The sequence below is a fragment of the Platalea leucorodia genome (assembly GCF_965183815.1).
Source record: "Platalea leucorodia genome assembly, chromosome: 9".
Classification (NCBI taxonomy): domain Eukaryota; kingdom Metazoa; phylum Chordata; class Aves; order Pelecaniformes; family Threskiornithidae; genus Platalea; species Platalea leucorodia.
Genome location: NC_138831.1, coordinates 28853857 through 28868673, shown reverse-complemented (window position 1 = coordinate 28868673; position 14817 = coordinate 28853857). Strand labels below are relative to the sequence as shown.

The 14817-nt window shown below is 57.3% G+C and overlaps 1 protein-coding gene across 4 annotated transcripts; it reads left to right on the top strand.

The window, feature by feature from the left end:
• Positions 1-687: 687 nt before the first annotated feature.
• On the top strand, positions 688-12955 carry GRAMD2A (GRAM domain containing 2A; the record flags this gene model as incomplete). 4 transcript variants are annotated; one of them, XM_082321725.1, is made up of 12 exons in its annotated part: positions 760-833; positions 3371-3498; positions 4257-4314; positions 5796-5868; positions 5950-6053; positions 6841-6939; positions 7918-7989; positions 9099-9245; positions 10535-10691; positions 11040-11139; positions 11250-11357; positions 11860-12955. In XM_082321725.1, the coding sequence occupies exons 2-12, from the start codon at positions 3395-3397 to the stop codon at positions 11861-11863; spliced, it is 1026 nt and encodes a 341-aa protein (XP_082177851.1). In that variant the 5' UTR covers positions 760-833; positions 3371-3394. The 4 variants fall into 4 exon arrangements, with proteins under 4 accessions (XP_082177854.1, XP_082177851.1, XP_082177853.1 ...); XM_082321728.1 differs by lacking the exon at positions 11860-12955 and having other exon boundaries at positions 688-833; positions 3385-3498; positions 9099-9161; positions 11250-11361; XM_082321727.1 differs by lacking the exon at positions 11860-12955 and having other exon boundaries at positions 9099-9161; positions 11250-11361.
• Between the last annotated feature and the right edge of the window lie 1862 nt (positions 12956-14817).

Genomic DNA, 14817 nt, shown 5'->3' with positions numbered 1-14817 from the left:
CGCGGAAACACCGAGGCTCCCCCGACCCCCGCGAGGGGACGAACCGCGGCGGGGGGGGTGGGTCCCGCCGCTGCCCGGCGCGGGAGCCGCCGATTCTGCCCGGGGCGGGCTCTGAGCCCGGGCGGAGGCTGCCCCGGCCGCTCCTGGCCGCGGCCCCCGGCGTGGCTCGGTGCTGGGCGGCGGCCGAGCTTTCCGGGCCCGTCATTACCCCACCGGGGCCCAAAGGGGACCGAGGCTGGGCTCTCTCCGTGGCGTGGGGCTCGTGGAGCGGCGCCCAGTAAAAACCAGTATCCTGGGTGCTGGGAGTGATCCTAGGACCCAGGCCTTGGCTCCCACCGCGGCTGCGACCCGCCGAGGGTCAGCCCCGGGGACAGCCGGTTGCCGGGGGGGGACCCCGGGCGGACATCGAGGGAGGCCGGGACACGGGGGGGCACCCAGGGCTCCGTCTCTCTCTCCTCCCCTTGACCTCCCGCCTCTCTCCTGACAGCGCCGCTCGGGACCGGCCGTTCCCCTCCAGCATCCTCGGCGGTGGCTCCGCTCCAGCAGCCAACACACGGGATTGAAATGACCTTGAAAGCCGGGAGCAAGGGCAGCTCGCCACATCCCGTCCGGGCTCGCTCGGGCCGAGGCAGCCCGACCGCAAGTGCCTCCCTCCGGCTCTGATCCCCGTTTTTTTTTTTTTTCTGGAGGAGAAATCCCTGGCTCACTCTCTCCTGCCTCCTCTGCGTGCTTCCCCCTCACTTGTGCTGGCAGCGGGGAAGGGATCCAGTGAAAATTAAACGGCGGTGGAGGGGCTCGTGCCAGACCGTTTCCAGGCTGGATCCCAGCACTGCGTAAGGGAAGGGAGATGCCACTCCACGGGGAGGGAGAAGCACCGGGCTTTGCTTGGCAAAGCTGCAGCCCGGGAGGAGAGCTGGGGGTCTCAGGGAGCCTGCACAGGCAGAGGGGGAGGCTGTCAGCCCCGGTACAGTGGGCTGGGGTTGCCAGGTCACCGGCAATGTTTTCCCTTTGCTGTGGACTCCTGTTCCACCCTCTCTGCCTCCTCTCGGGGGTTCTGCACTCTGACTGTTCTTGCTCTGCCTGTAGTTCGGGACACTTTTGGCATGGCAGTTTTCCTGCAGGAGCAGCTTCCAGCTAAAAAAATTCCTCGAGGAGGGTGACGGCGTGAGCCGCTAGAAAGTGTTTTCCTCCCCATCAGCTGTGCCTGGAGCGCAAATTTATCTTATCCTGTGCTCCCAAACCCTGGATCTCCATCCCTGCTGCATCTGGGAGCCAGGATGGAGTGAGATCTGGAGAGGGGGGACAAGGCAGCTGCTGCGATGTCTCCACTGGGGCTGAGGATGCTCCTCACATCCCCCAGACCCTCCCTGGAGCCACCTGGTGCCAGTGTTGTGTCTGGGGACTGACTGACCCAGGACTTGTCCCTGGTGGTAACTGTAAGAGGGAGAGAAAACTGGGACAGGACCATGCAGTGCTTCCAAGTGCTCTCCAGCCTCTGGCTCTTCTCATTTTAGGGGATTTTCTGTGTGTTTGGTGACCTCAGGGGGGTTTGTTGATGCCCTCATCTCGAGCAGGGGGTGCCTCTCCCCGTCCCCTGTGTGGTGCCCCTTGGTGTCAGCCCTGGTTAGGGCTAAATCCGCTCGCCCAGATTAAGCGGCACAGCCGCTTGGGGATTTAAGGGATGATGTGGGGGAAGCTGGAGCAGGTTGAGAGTGGGTTGGAGCCCCTTTTCCAGCACAGGGGCAGGGGGGGATGAAGGCTTTGGCGCCTTCACAATATGAATTTCGGCTTCAGGGCAGTGTGGCATCACCTGGCAGAGGATGTTTATGGCATGGGGCTGCCCGTCCTGAAGGCATGGGGTGCCCAAGGAATCAGGCAGGGAAAAAGCATTTTGGTGCAGTGCCAAGGGATGTTATTTTGGTCCTTCTTGCCGGTAGAGTCTCCCTTCCCTTCCAGACACATCCTTTGACCTGAGCTTCTCCTAAAAAAACCCCACAGCCTTGGTGTGTTCATCCCATCCCCGCAATGCTCAGGCTTTGGGGCCATGCGGGCAGCTCGTTTGCTTTGCAAACACCGGCTGCGGGAATCCAGGAGCTGGTTCCCAGCCTGGTCCTAACCACATGGCACCGGTGACTTGGGTTCATTTTTTCTGCAGCCACGAATACATGCTGCATCCTGAGGGAGCAAACCCTCTGCCTCCAGCCCAGCTCCATCGCATTGGGACAGCGTTTCGGTCGGGCCCTCGAGGCTGTGGGAGCAGGGGGGCTCATGCGTCTTCAACTCTCAGGCCATTTGGTTGTCAGGGTGCAGCACCCCCGTCCTTGTCTGTGGGGGATTATTTAGATGGGTTTTCCTTTGGACATGCCTCTCGGAGCAGGAGCAGTGTGTGTGTAGGGAAGCACAGGGCAGCGAAAGAGCCCCTCTCTTTATTTAGGAAGCAGTTTGGGATGGCTTCTCCCCCTGGGCTCTGTCACACCACCATGGCATTGTCCCTGTGGGCACCGGGATGCACTCCAGCTCCACAGTCGTCCTGCCTGCTGGTGTTCATCCTGCCCGCTGCCGTCCTGCCTGTCCCCCACCTGCTCTGGCATCAGCCCCTGCCCGTTGAGCTGAGCTTTTTTCCCTTGAATAATTTCCTCTCTGCCGGTCTGGTGGCTGTTTGCTGGCTCTGCCATGCTGCCGGAGCCAGTGGGTCGCTGCTCCGGCTTCGGTCCCCTGGGATTGCGCTCTGCTTTGGCTCTTGGTGCCAGAAGCACTGCGGCACGGCAATCTCCAGTTGCGGTTTGCCGAGGGCAGAAGCATCACCTTTCTGGCCTGCCGGGTGATAACCTTCCCTGCGTGCCACTGGGTGCATGTTTACTTTACCTGTTGCGGCTGATAAGTGCTTCTGATAAAACGCATGATGGTAAATAACAGGCTTTAATGAGAGGGGAGCAATTAAAGGAAGGAGGTAGTGCCTTCAGCATGGGCTTTGCCCTGGGAAGATGGTGTTTTGCCAACTCGGAGGAGCAGACCCTGGCCCTTGCTGGCCGAAATCTCCATCACCCCAGGGAGTTTCGTAGATCTGCGATTTTTCCCATCCCGACCTCCATCTCTTGAGGAGGAGAGGCTCTGCTTTGGAAAGTGTTATCGGAGGCAGTGGGGAGGGAGCTGCCGCTCCTTGGCCACTTGGCTGCGAGTGCCGGGGAGTTCCTGGCAAGAAATGCCCTTTTTTTTTCCTCCATGTGACTTGAGAAATCACAGAAATATTCTGGCTGTCCTTGAGCGGCAGAGATACGAACATCTCTGTGCGAACAGGGATTGGAGGGAATTGATTTACAGCTCTGAAACACATCTCTCTCCTCTCTCCCTTCCCCTTGGGGGCTAACAGGCTTCTCCTTGCAGTGCCAAACCAATGCATGAAAAAGCAGCTCCCCTGAAGAGCCCCGAGCCCATGCATGGCCGTGAGAAATTGGAGGCATCACACAAGGAGAAGAGTTTGGATTCCCTCGATGGCAGGTGAGGGGCAGCGTCACTGCGGGGTCCTAGGGTCTGTGGTTGAGTGTTTGCTCTTTTTCCTCCTGTTTCCACCTCCTGCAGCATCCCTGCTGCCTCCAAGCCCTGAAATGCAGCCTGCCAGCTGGGGGGATCCCCTCTTTGTTTTCGCTCTCAAATATTGGGTCTATAAAAGCAGAGAGGGGAGAGGGGTTTGGGGAAGGGGGATGGTATTCCTGCTGCTGAGTGTTGGGAGGATTTCACTGTCTGGTTTCTCCCTTCATCTGCCTGCGTGATGGATGTGGATGGGTGCCCCCATGCACGGCCAAAGCTGAGTTCGTCCTCCTTCACCGGGCATGTTCCCAAATTCCCATTTGTGCTTTCCCTGGGGAAACCTTGACCTGGCTGAAGCTCCCATCCCCAGCTCCTAACCTGTCCCAGGCTGCTGCCGAGGGCAGCTCTGGGCTCCCTCCCCCGGTGCCGGCGTGTGTTTTGGGTATGGGCACCCCGGCACCAGTGCCTCCACCATGGCACGGACTGGCTCGCCATAAGCCCGATGCCAGAGATCAGCCTTCTCCTGCAGCTCTTATTTAACCTCGAGGATATCCTTGCACACCTGATGCTATGATAAATCGCCGAGACACCCAAAATGTGATTTCCCAGGGTCTCTCTTCGGTCCTCTACGTCTTGCTGTGTCTCTTCTTGCAGCACACGTGTTTTAGGGAGTGGGAGAGAGACCTGGGGCTCTTCGCTTACCTGATTATTATTATTTTTCCTTCCAGCCTCCACCTGAATGAAGCTCTGAAGGATGAAGACATCAAGAAATGCCACCGGGAAGTGGTAAGTCTTTGGCTTCATGAGCAAATGGGCTCGTTTGTTGTAGCCTGACCCCAGACGTTTGCCATAGAGGAGCCTACCTGGGGTCTCAAATGTGGGCTGTGGGAGCCAGACGCGAAGGCACAGTGGTTCCTGGTGTAGGGCAGAGGCTCCTGCCGGTGTTTTCAGGGGAGCCGATGACTGTTTCCTGTGGCCCGTGATCTGCCTTGCAAACTCTTTCAGGATTTTCCATCCAGAGCAAAGAAGAAAGCAAAAATCTTGACTGCAAGCAGCTCGGTTCCCATCTGTTTGAACCTCTTTGGTTGTTCAAATCATGCCTGAAGGAGAGCTTTTTGGTCCATCTACAAACAAGAGATGCTCTGGAAGAGGAAGGAGCGGAGGGAGGAGGCATTTTGCCTTTTCCCGTGAAAAAGACAGAGGAGAAAATAATTTTGCCGATTATTCAGAGGGAGGGTTACTAGACAGCAACGGGTTTGTGCTGGGGCCAGGGGGTGTTTCTTGACCTGTGGGTCAAGACAGCCCAGGGGTGGCTCAGAGGTGATGCCACCATCCCCCCATGTCCCCCTGTGTCCCCCTGTGTCCACCTGAAATGCTCCCACTGGCACCCGCCACTGTCCTGGCATCTCTCTGGGGGGTGTCTAAGCCGACCCTAGGTGATGCAGAGCCTTGATCCTCTTACGGTCCGGTTCATCCGGTGACAAGGTACGTGGAGCAAAGGTGACCTTGTCACCACAGGCAGGAGGGCTCTGCCTGCGGTGCTGCCTGCAAACCAGCCTTGCTGCCCCAGGGCCCTTCGAGCTGTCCTGGATCTCTCCACACCCTGGCAAAGCATCTCGTCCCTTGGATTTTGGGTGGCAGCTGTCACTGCCGTGGGGACAGCCGTGTCCCCAGGGAGCACCCCGAGGTCTGGGGCGCTGCCTCCTCCAGCACAGGGGGCACAAATCTGCCTGCGCTGCCTTACAGGACTAAATGAGTGGATTTAATGCAAAGTGTGGAACTGCTTCGGAGCCTTTAACTTATATACAGAATTATTTAAGGGCAAACCTGCTGCCACGGCTGCCGGCAGGCTTTGAAGAGGCACCAGGAATATAAATAGCTGGATGGCGCGGCGTGATGGGCGCAAAGCAAGTGTTGTCACCGTGCCCCGAATAAGGGAAGAGCTTGAGGAGGAGGAGAGAAACCACTGGGCAAAATAAATTGCCTGCGGATGAGCCTGAGGAAAAACCAGCTCCTCACAGAGGCTCAAACACCTCCTTAGATATTAGGGGAAATGTTTATTCGGGAGGATGGCACAGCGTTTGCTGGGTGCTGGATCATCCAACCCTCCTCTAGCCCTTCGGCTCCGTCGTCCCCAGCCCAGTGGGACCCCACTGCGCCTGTCCCGGGTGCGGGGAGAGGGAGATTTTTCTGCAGGAGAGTGGGGTTTTTTTTGGGTTTCCATATCAGCAAGGTCACTGGATAACTTTGCTCTGCTTCATTTTCAGGCCGCTAGCAAGTACAACTCCCAGTACCACAAGCTGTTCAAGGACATCCCGACGGAGGAGAGCGTGCTGAAAGGTGGGTGGCACGGCAAGGGACGGGCATGGGGGCGGCATGATCCAGCACACAGTCTGCCATGTCCCTCTCTCTATCTTGCAGTTTGTTCCTGCGCCCTCCAGAGAGACATCCTCATCCAGGGAAGGCTTTACATCTCCCCCAACTGGCTCTGCTTCTACGCAAACCTTTTCGGGAAGGACATCAAGGTAACATGGGGGCCAGCTCACCCCGGTCCCGTAGGGCTTGTAGCCCAGGCTATGCCACAGCCCGCTTATCCCCTCCCGCACCCAAATACCACCAAAATCGCCATCAAAAGCCTTCAATGCGAAGGGGAGCGTGGCTGTGCCTCCCCCTCTCATCACCTGTGGGATCTGCCTGGGGAAAACAAATACTAGTTTGGTTTAAAATTCCCTGATGCAAAACCTCCTACAAGCCGCAATGGTGTTTGAAAGAAGATCAAAGGTTTCGGGGGGGGGATTTGAATCTCTTGACTTTTCTTCTTGATTTACAATCTGATGTTTCCCTGTTGGTCTTGTGGCTGACGGGGATATTGGGGAGAGATAATTTCCTTTAAAACTGGGCTGAAGAACTGAATAATTTATGTCAGCCACTTTAAACAAATATCTCATGGAAGCACGGGGTTTCAACGAAGTTATCCTGCCATAAATTACATCCTGCCTTATTTTTAACCCTCCACGGGCTTGCAGGGGGGCTCTTATGATGGGTCCTAGGGAGACTTGCTGGGTGATGCTTTCCCCTTGTCCTCACTGTTTTGATCGGGTAGAAGCCACCTCTGAGTCGAGATTAACGCAGGAAGGATGCCCTGACCTTTAATAACAAACAAGCTGTCTCTGGGAAATGCTGAATCCCCATGTTGCTGCTCTGCTTGGGGCATAATTACAATGCATGTTAAATCTTCACCTTGCGAAAGAAACTCCCTGAGTCCGCACCGTGCCCATCCCTGCCCGTCCTTGTGTCTTTTTTACCCTCCAGGTTGTGATCCCAGTGGTCTCTGTACAGCTCATAAAAAAGCACAAGACGGCTCGGCTGCTACCCAACGGCTTGGCTATCACCACCAATGCCAGCAGAAAGGTAACACTGGCACTTCAAGCATCAGTACCCGGCCTCGCCACAGCCAGGGGATGCTCTGATCTGAGCTGGCTGTGATTTGAGAGCAGGGAACGAAGTGATTTCCATGTCTGGCTGAAAGCGTGGGCCGGCTGGGAAGTGAGTGCTGCTCCTTGTGCCGGCAGCCAGACAGGGCAAACACCGCAGCTTTGCTTTTGTTTCTGAATTTCCCTTTGTTTCTGGGCGAAGCAAAGACCAAGTGAAACTTGGCTGAGCCTGACAAATCCCTGCCAGGCTCAAATAAAACCTTTAAACTCCTTAAGTGCAAGCAGGGGAAGGGTTTTGTCCAGCGTTCAACCTGAGCTGGCAGAAAACTTGGTTAAGGGGATGAATTTCCAGCTTTTAAATCACGTTGGGTGTTGTTGGCTGCAGTGAGATGATGTAGTCCTGCTCGGTGCGTCCGAGTCCTCACTTGCCCGGGTGCTGCTTGTGGCAGCATGTGTTGCCCATCCCCTCCCAGGGAGGGGGTAATTCCTGGAGGATTTCAGAAGGGTGTTATTCCTGTGGAATTTTAGCGGGGGGTGGGACAAGGCAGGATTTGGGCGTTCAAAACAATCTGGTTGCAAGGCTGCCCTGCACATCTCATGGGCTCTGCATTGGGCAAGGTGAGCACCGCCCCATGTCCCCTTGTGCTGATACGTGGAGACGCTTTTGGTCACTGCTGGCCCCATTTGCTGCCACATCCCTCTGGGCTGAGTGTGGGAGACCCTGTGGGGACAGCAGCTGAGCTGCCCCAAACCAGCCCCAAAAAAATCTGGTCCAGGTTTTAGCAGGCTGCAAAAATAGCAGCAGGGAAACTCCGCAGGGAGATGCCTGCAGGGGATGTGGCTCCCAAAAGAGGGGAGATTCAAGGGCAGGATGTCTCTGCCTGTCCCCTGCCTGTGGAGAACTGGACTTGGGATGGGGGTGAATCTCTCCTGGCAGATTCTCTTTCTCTTGCAGTACATCTTTGTGTCCCTCATCTCCCGTGACAGTGTCTACGACGTCCTGAGGAGAGTCTGCACGCACCTGCAGGTACCCTCTGCCCCGCGTCCGACAGCATTTCTATAGCCACAACCTCCCTTTGAGCTGCATTTTGGGGAGCAAAGCTCTTCGCCATCGCCATGAAGGCTTTGGACTGCTCCCAAAGCCTCTTCTCGGCACCCTTGCTCCACAGTAAGGGACAGGAAGAGGGGCAGGAGCCCACTGACAATGGCAGCACTTCATGACACTGCTGCATCCCCACCATCCCCCCCGCCCGATGCAGGGGGCCGTCCCGCTGTCCCCGTTTTGTAGTTCAAAATGATGGTGGCTGTTTCTTGACATGCTCCTGAGCATCCCAGCGGGGCAGAGCCCATCCCTGGGTGTCACGTAGGCATCCTGTCCTCGTCAGCTGCCGGTGGCCTTTTCTGGGTCACAGATGATGGCGGCAGAGCCCAGAGTTTCTGCTCTCTCCCAGGGCGTGTATATGAATTATTTATAATCTGGTAGTAATACTAGTTCTGCCACTCTGCACATCGCTGCCTTTTCCCCAGATCTAAAGTTTAAGGGAAGGAAAAATGGTACAAAGTAAAAAAAAAAAAAAAAAAAAAAAAAAGGCAAATTAAGCCTGAAGGGGGAAGAAATCCATCAGCTCTCAAGCTGGAGAGGAGGGTTGCGGGAACTTCCTTTTCTCCCTGCCTTTGAAGCACGTGGGAAGCGGTGCTGGAGGCCTTCCCTGCCTGGAAGGGTGGCTGCTGGGTGTGCTGGGGCAGTGATTTAGGTGACTCAGCCCCATCACTGAACTGGGGAATTTGTTCTTTGAAATATGCCCAGTTCTACCCAAATATTCCCTCCCCCCCATCCCCCCCACCTCCCAATGGTTTATCCCCTCCACCGGGAGCTGAGACTGGTGTGGGAGCCCTTCCAGGAGTCCTTGGCTCAGCCATGGCCCCGTAGGGTTTTTGGCAGCAGGAAGCAGTGATGCAGTGCCGTGTCCTCTGCTGGATGCTTTTCTTCATCCCCAGAATCCCTGTGCTTGCAAATTTTAAGCAGCTGCTCTTCTTAGACTCACCAGAAACATCAAAATTCAATTGTCTGGCTTAGGTTGAAGCAGGGAGAGGTGGTGCCCCAGCTGGTAATGCCCATTTCTTTCCCCCCTCCAGGTTTCGAGTAAGAAGAGCTTGAGTTTGAAGGAGCTGACAGAGGAGCCCGATGCTGTGTCACTGGTGAGGGTCAGGGCGGCTCTGGGAGAGGGAAGGACCCCCATGAACGCACGCTGTGGGCAGGAGAGCGTCCGCCTGGCCCCCTTGGTGGGTTTAACAGCTTCCTGGCATGCTGAGGTTCAGCCAGCAGCCACTTGCAGGGTGCAGAGTCAGTCCCCTCCCCATGCTTCCGAGACAGGTTGCACAAAGATGCGGCCGTCACCTTTGTAGCTCAGCCTCTGGGATCCTTGTACTCCAGTTTGGCAGAAACGGCCAGGTCGAGAGGATGATTTGGACAGCCTGTGGCTGAACATAAGTCGATGACCTAGCCCGTTGGTCTTGGGGGTCCACTTATAGACCAAAAAACTTTGGAGCGATGTACAAAACACTGCTGCTCCGCTCGCACTGGCTGGTGCTGTTCACAGCTGTGAACACAGATAACGGGCTGGAAATGTGCCTGAATTATCCAAACACCCGTGGGATGAGTGGGACGGCTTGTAGCCAGGAGGGTGGAGAGGCATAAGGCTGCTGAACCACAGTGTGACCAAGGGAGCACGAGGGGCTGCATCCTGCTGCCTTTGGAGCACAGCAGGGCTCGGCTCAGCCCACAGTGGCTGCCTCCCCAGCCAGCGGGATGTGTCCTCCATGAAGTGTGGAGGGCCCGTCCCTGTCTCTGCCCAGTCACTAAGCTGTTGGTGCTGTCGCCATGCCAGACTGTATGGGGACACTAAGCAGGGTGTCCACCATGGGCTGGTGGCCCTGTGCATCAGGCTGGGTGCAGGAGGTGAGAAATGGGGTGCCCCCTGTGGGCCGGTGGCCCTGCACACAGGACCAGGAGGCTGACAAGTGGGATGGTCCCTATGGGCTGGTGGCATCCCAGGGGTTGAAGGCGCTTTTCAGGGAGTGAACTGGGAGGGATCCAGGCTGGAAGCATCTCCCAGTGCTTCCGAGGGACGTAGCCTTTCACCAGCTCCAGCCCTGGGGACTGTCTGGCAGGGGAACCCCTCTCCATGCTGGCTGCCACCCTGCTCAATTCGGTGCCTTTCTGGGGCGCTGGGACCGGGATGCTGAGCCACAGGGAGGGTGAGGGGCTCTTGGAGAATGATGCGTGACTGTGTTGAGCTTCAAAGCAAGGTGTGAAGGAGGCAGCAGTTGGTATTTGGGGCAGGCGTGGGGTGTGTGGGCAGGTCCTTCCTATGGCAGTAGGAACCTGTGTCCCCACGGGTCCGTTGTGGAGGACCAGTTCCCCCTTAGGATGATGTTTTGGATGTGCTGGTGCTCGATGGAGATGCCGTAAGGTTTGAGTCTGAATCTGGCCACACCGCATCCTCAGCGCTCTCAGCTTCATGGGAGAAACCACTGCCGGTGGCACGGCTCACCTAGGGCTGCTCCTGCAGGAGGTGATTGTCCCCGAGGGCAAGTGGAGGAAGGTGTCACCTGCTTCGCTGTCACTGTCGCTGCCGGACGCCGACTACCAGTGCATCCATCGAACCTCCGTCAGCAGCCTGAGCACCAAGGAGAGCTCCTTCACCTCTGAGGAGCCCCTGGTTTCGGGTGAGGGCTGCGTCCGACCTGGGGACGTGGGTTTGTGCCCTGCCCCGCACACAGTGCTGGGCGTAAACCTCCATAAATACATGTTCATCCATCCTCTGCTCTCGTAGAGGGGGTTTCTGCCTTGCAGACGAGCAGGGTTGAGGCTGGGAGTCGGTGATGGGGTCTTGGGGATGGGATGATGTGTCCTGCCTGTGCGGTCTGAGCCCTCGGCATGTGCCTGTAACACCTGTGCAGGCAGTGTTAGCCCGTGGAGGAGGAATATTTGATGCTTGAAGGCTCCCGGTTGCTGGAGGAGCATGAGCATCTGCCCAGCATCGCCATGCTGCTGACTCTGGGCTTGCATTTCAGAAAGTGCAATAAACACTGAGGAGGAGCTGGAGGTGGAGCAGAGCTGCGTGGCGGAGCTGAGACCTTCTGACTACCAGCTCCTGAAGATCTTCATCGTGCTGTAAGTGTGCTGAGCGTGGCCACGGTGTGGGGAGGATGGGGGGGCTACACTGGGAACGTCTGTCTCAACCGCCAGCCGCTGAGCGCTTGTGCTTGTTCCTGTTCTCCCAGCATCTGCCTCCTGGTCGTGTCCTCCTCATACCTGGCGTTTCGCATCTTCCGTCTGGAGCAGCAGCTCTGCTCTCTGAACCGGGACTACCTCTCCCGTGGGCACAGGAGGTGAGGGACCCCTGGGGACACTTCGGGGCAGGTGGGTCACACCACGAGTAGAGGACCTGAGGGATGCGGTGCAAAGAGCGACGGCTCCGCTCTGTGACATATCCCAGGGATGCTTTGTCCCTTATCCTGTGCCTGCTGTTGGGATGGTCGATGGCAGACCCCAAACTGCCATCCCCATGCAGTAGATGATCCCATCAAATGCTGGTTTGAGTGACTGGGGAAAGCTCTGCTGTCCCTGAGACTTTCAGCCCTTGGGAAAAGGTTTCCATGGGAGTTTGGGGCTGGTTCCCTGGTTGTAGGAAGCAGCAGGGCATCTTGGTGGAGCTGGGCTGTGCCCTGTGGCTAACATGACCGCAGGCATCAGCAAGGGACGGACAGGAGTGGGTTCCTTTGGGTTGGGGACATCAGGGGGTCTCCATCCTCATGCCCATGGGGCCTGGGTGCCGGGCTGGGGTATGGTGCCTCCGCGGCTGCTCACCCCCTCTTACCCTGCTCTCCGCAGGTGACCGTTACCCCCAGCGCTGGCTGAGGACAGACGCTGAGACAGTGGCACCCTGCATACGGATCCTGGTGCTGTGTCTTCCCAGCTGTGGCTGTTGCACATGGCCCGGTTTTCCCTCGGCCGGTAAAATGGGACCAAGTATCTTCTCTCTTCCTACTGGCACCCGCTCCCAGCGGGACCGCCTGGCCGGCTCACAGCCACCGGTGCCAACTCCCTGTCCCACTGGAAATCCATTTTCTCTGTGGGATGCTGCTGCGCTGTAGCACTGGATGGTGGCTCGGGGCTGCCAAGTGGTTGGACCTCCCCTTAGGACTTGCTGCTAAAAAGGGGGCCAGTTTTTATTCCAGACTTGAGTTTTTCTTGTTAAAAGATGACCTTGGGCTCATTGGGAACCCTGAAAAATGTGGATGAGTTATTGCTGCTGCTCTGGGTGAAGCCCAGGCAGCGGCTCTGGGCTGAACCTGCCTGTTCGTCCCCCTCTCGCTACCCCAGGGCCACGGCCAGAGGAATGGCCCCAAGCCCAGGGGTCTGCAGAGACGGGGAGAAAGGGGCCACCAGCCCTGTGGGGCATCATTTATCCCAGCACCCAAGGGTGGGGGTACAATCCAGGCCCCCCCCAGCTCCGCTGGGCTCTGTACCAGCCCCCAGCCCTTCTCTCCTGGAGCACCAGGGCATCTTGGGGTGCGTCTGTGTGTGTGTGTAAAGCCTGCAAAGCACTTTAGGGTCCCCCCAGACCAGGCATCTTCACTGGGGACTGCACCTGGGAATGGTGCCGGACAAGGGCTTTGTTAGCCCCGCTCGCCTCGTTAAGACATCCCAAAAGCAGCCAGTGGCTGGCACCGGTGAATGTCCCGGATTGCAACGTGTCTGTGCCCTGGTTTGTGTTAACCTTGTCACCACGCGGAGCCAAGTGCCACAGGATTTATCCCGCATCCTCATACGGGAGCATGCTGGGGCAGCAGGTGATACCTGTGCGATTTATTTTGGTTTTCTTTCCTATTTTTTGGGAACTACAAGTGATGATGGGGCCAAATCCGTGTGCCCTGGAGAAGAGCTTGCTGCTTGCTCCAGGCTCGGTATGGCTTTTAAATGAAAATAAAACCAGGATTTTCTAGCACACCCTTGTCTGCTGTCAGCATCCTTGTGGCGGTGCGGGGCTGCAAGCCCCGAAATGGGATACCTCAGAATCTGGGCTGTCCCGGTGCCCCTTCACTGGGATGTGGATTACGTGGGGACAGCCCCATCCTCACATGGGCTTGGGGATGGGTAGCATCGCTTGGGACAGCACTGGTGGACCTGGGACTGTGTGGCTCCTAATGTCACACCCTATAGGTCAGTACAGGAGGGATGCTGGTGGGCACTCAGCATCATTTCTCCAGCACTGTGTCACCCTGGCCATGCTGGGGGGGAGACACCAGGCTAGGGGTGCAGCCCTGGCTGGAGAAGGGGGACCAGGGTGGCTTTTGGGGGACACCCAGGGCCAGGGATACTCCGGGTGTAGGGAACAGGGAGGTTTTTTCACTAGATGGCAGCAGACACCGTGGGATGTGATGCTCAAGCTGGTGGCAGGGCCACCCTGGGGACAGTGGATGCCTGGGAGGGTGCTGAGTTGCAGCCCCATCCTGCTGGGGTGGTCGGGGTGAGCCTTCCTCCTCCTCCCTGAGCATCCGCAACCCCAGTCCCCGCCACCAGCCTGGCCCATGCAGCAAAATGCATGAAAATGGGTGAAATGCATAAAAATGGCCCAACCTGAAAGCCACAGCAGAGGTGGCATTGGCTAAGTGGGGACTGGAGTGGTGTCACCCCATTTTTTGGGGAGATTTAGCACCCTGGGGTGCCAGGGAGCAGTCTGTGGTTCAGCCATGTTTCTGGCCAAACTATTGAAGCTGCTTCTTCAAAGCCCCGGTGTTAGGCAGCTGTCAGAGCCTTTGATTTCGTGGGTGACCCGGCGGATGAAAGGTGCTGTCCCGCTGCCGCCCCATTCCCACCAGGGACTCGCCCAACTCGTTTTGCAGGTGCAGCTGTCGAAATGGGTTTGGGGTTGTTTTTTTAAAAACAAGTTGGTGCTCAATGGGTTTAACCTCAAAGTGGGGCTCGTGGCCCCAAAAATGAGGTTTAGAGGTTTAGGATTGGGAATTTTTTGGTCATGTGCCCAGCCTGGTGTTTTTTTGGGTGCTCTGCAGCACCCAACACAAAGCAGGTGTGTGGGGTCCCTTGTCCCTGTGCCGAGCCCAGGCCAGGCATGTGACAGTGGTGATTGATAGCCACCTCAGCTTCTTTCGGGGCTCTTCGGTTGAAGCCAGCGGTGGGACAACCTGGGGGTGCAGTTGGCTGATGTGGAGGAGGTTCGGAGGAGCCCGGGGCGAGCCCCTGGTGTGGTTTTGGGGGGGTCTCTGCTGCTGGGAGCTGGTGGCAAGGCTCTGGTTTTGTTTTCCAGCCAGCGTTTGCCTGCCTTGTCGGCATGTTTGCTCTCCTGGTGACGCCCTGCTTGAGCTTATTTGCTTTTCTTTGTATAAAGAAATGTCACGTAAAAGCCTTGGGTGCAGGAAATGTCCCTGGGTGCTCACCTTGCTGGCTCTGGCAGCCCTGCCCCTTGGGGATGAGGAGCACATGGTGCCCTTTGGATGAGCGCAGCCCCTGCCCTCCAGTCCCCCAATGCTTCCTGGGTCGGACCCACCATCCTGCCTTCCTACCTCCCCTCTGCCTGCACTCCTCCCCAACCCAAATCAACTCCTAAAAATATGATTAGGAGATTAAATCAGCCCATATGGCCTCCTCGCTATTGTTCGAGGTGCTGGCAGTGTTGTCCCCAGGCTCGCTGGCTCTCCAAGACCAATTTCTGCTCGGTTTCACCCACTGCAGGGCGCAGAGTGGCTGCAAAGCCATAAACCTTGAGGCTGCGACACCATCGCACAAGAAACTGTGGGGCAGCAGGAGCCACTGCTTGTTAGCAGGTAC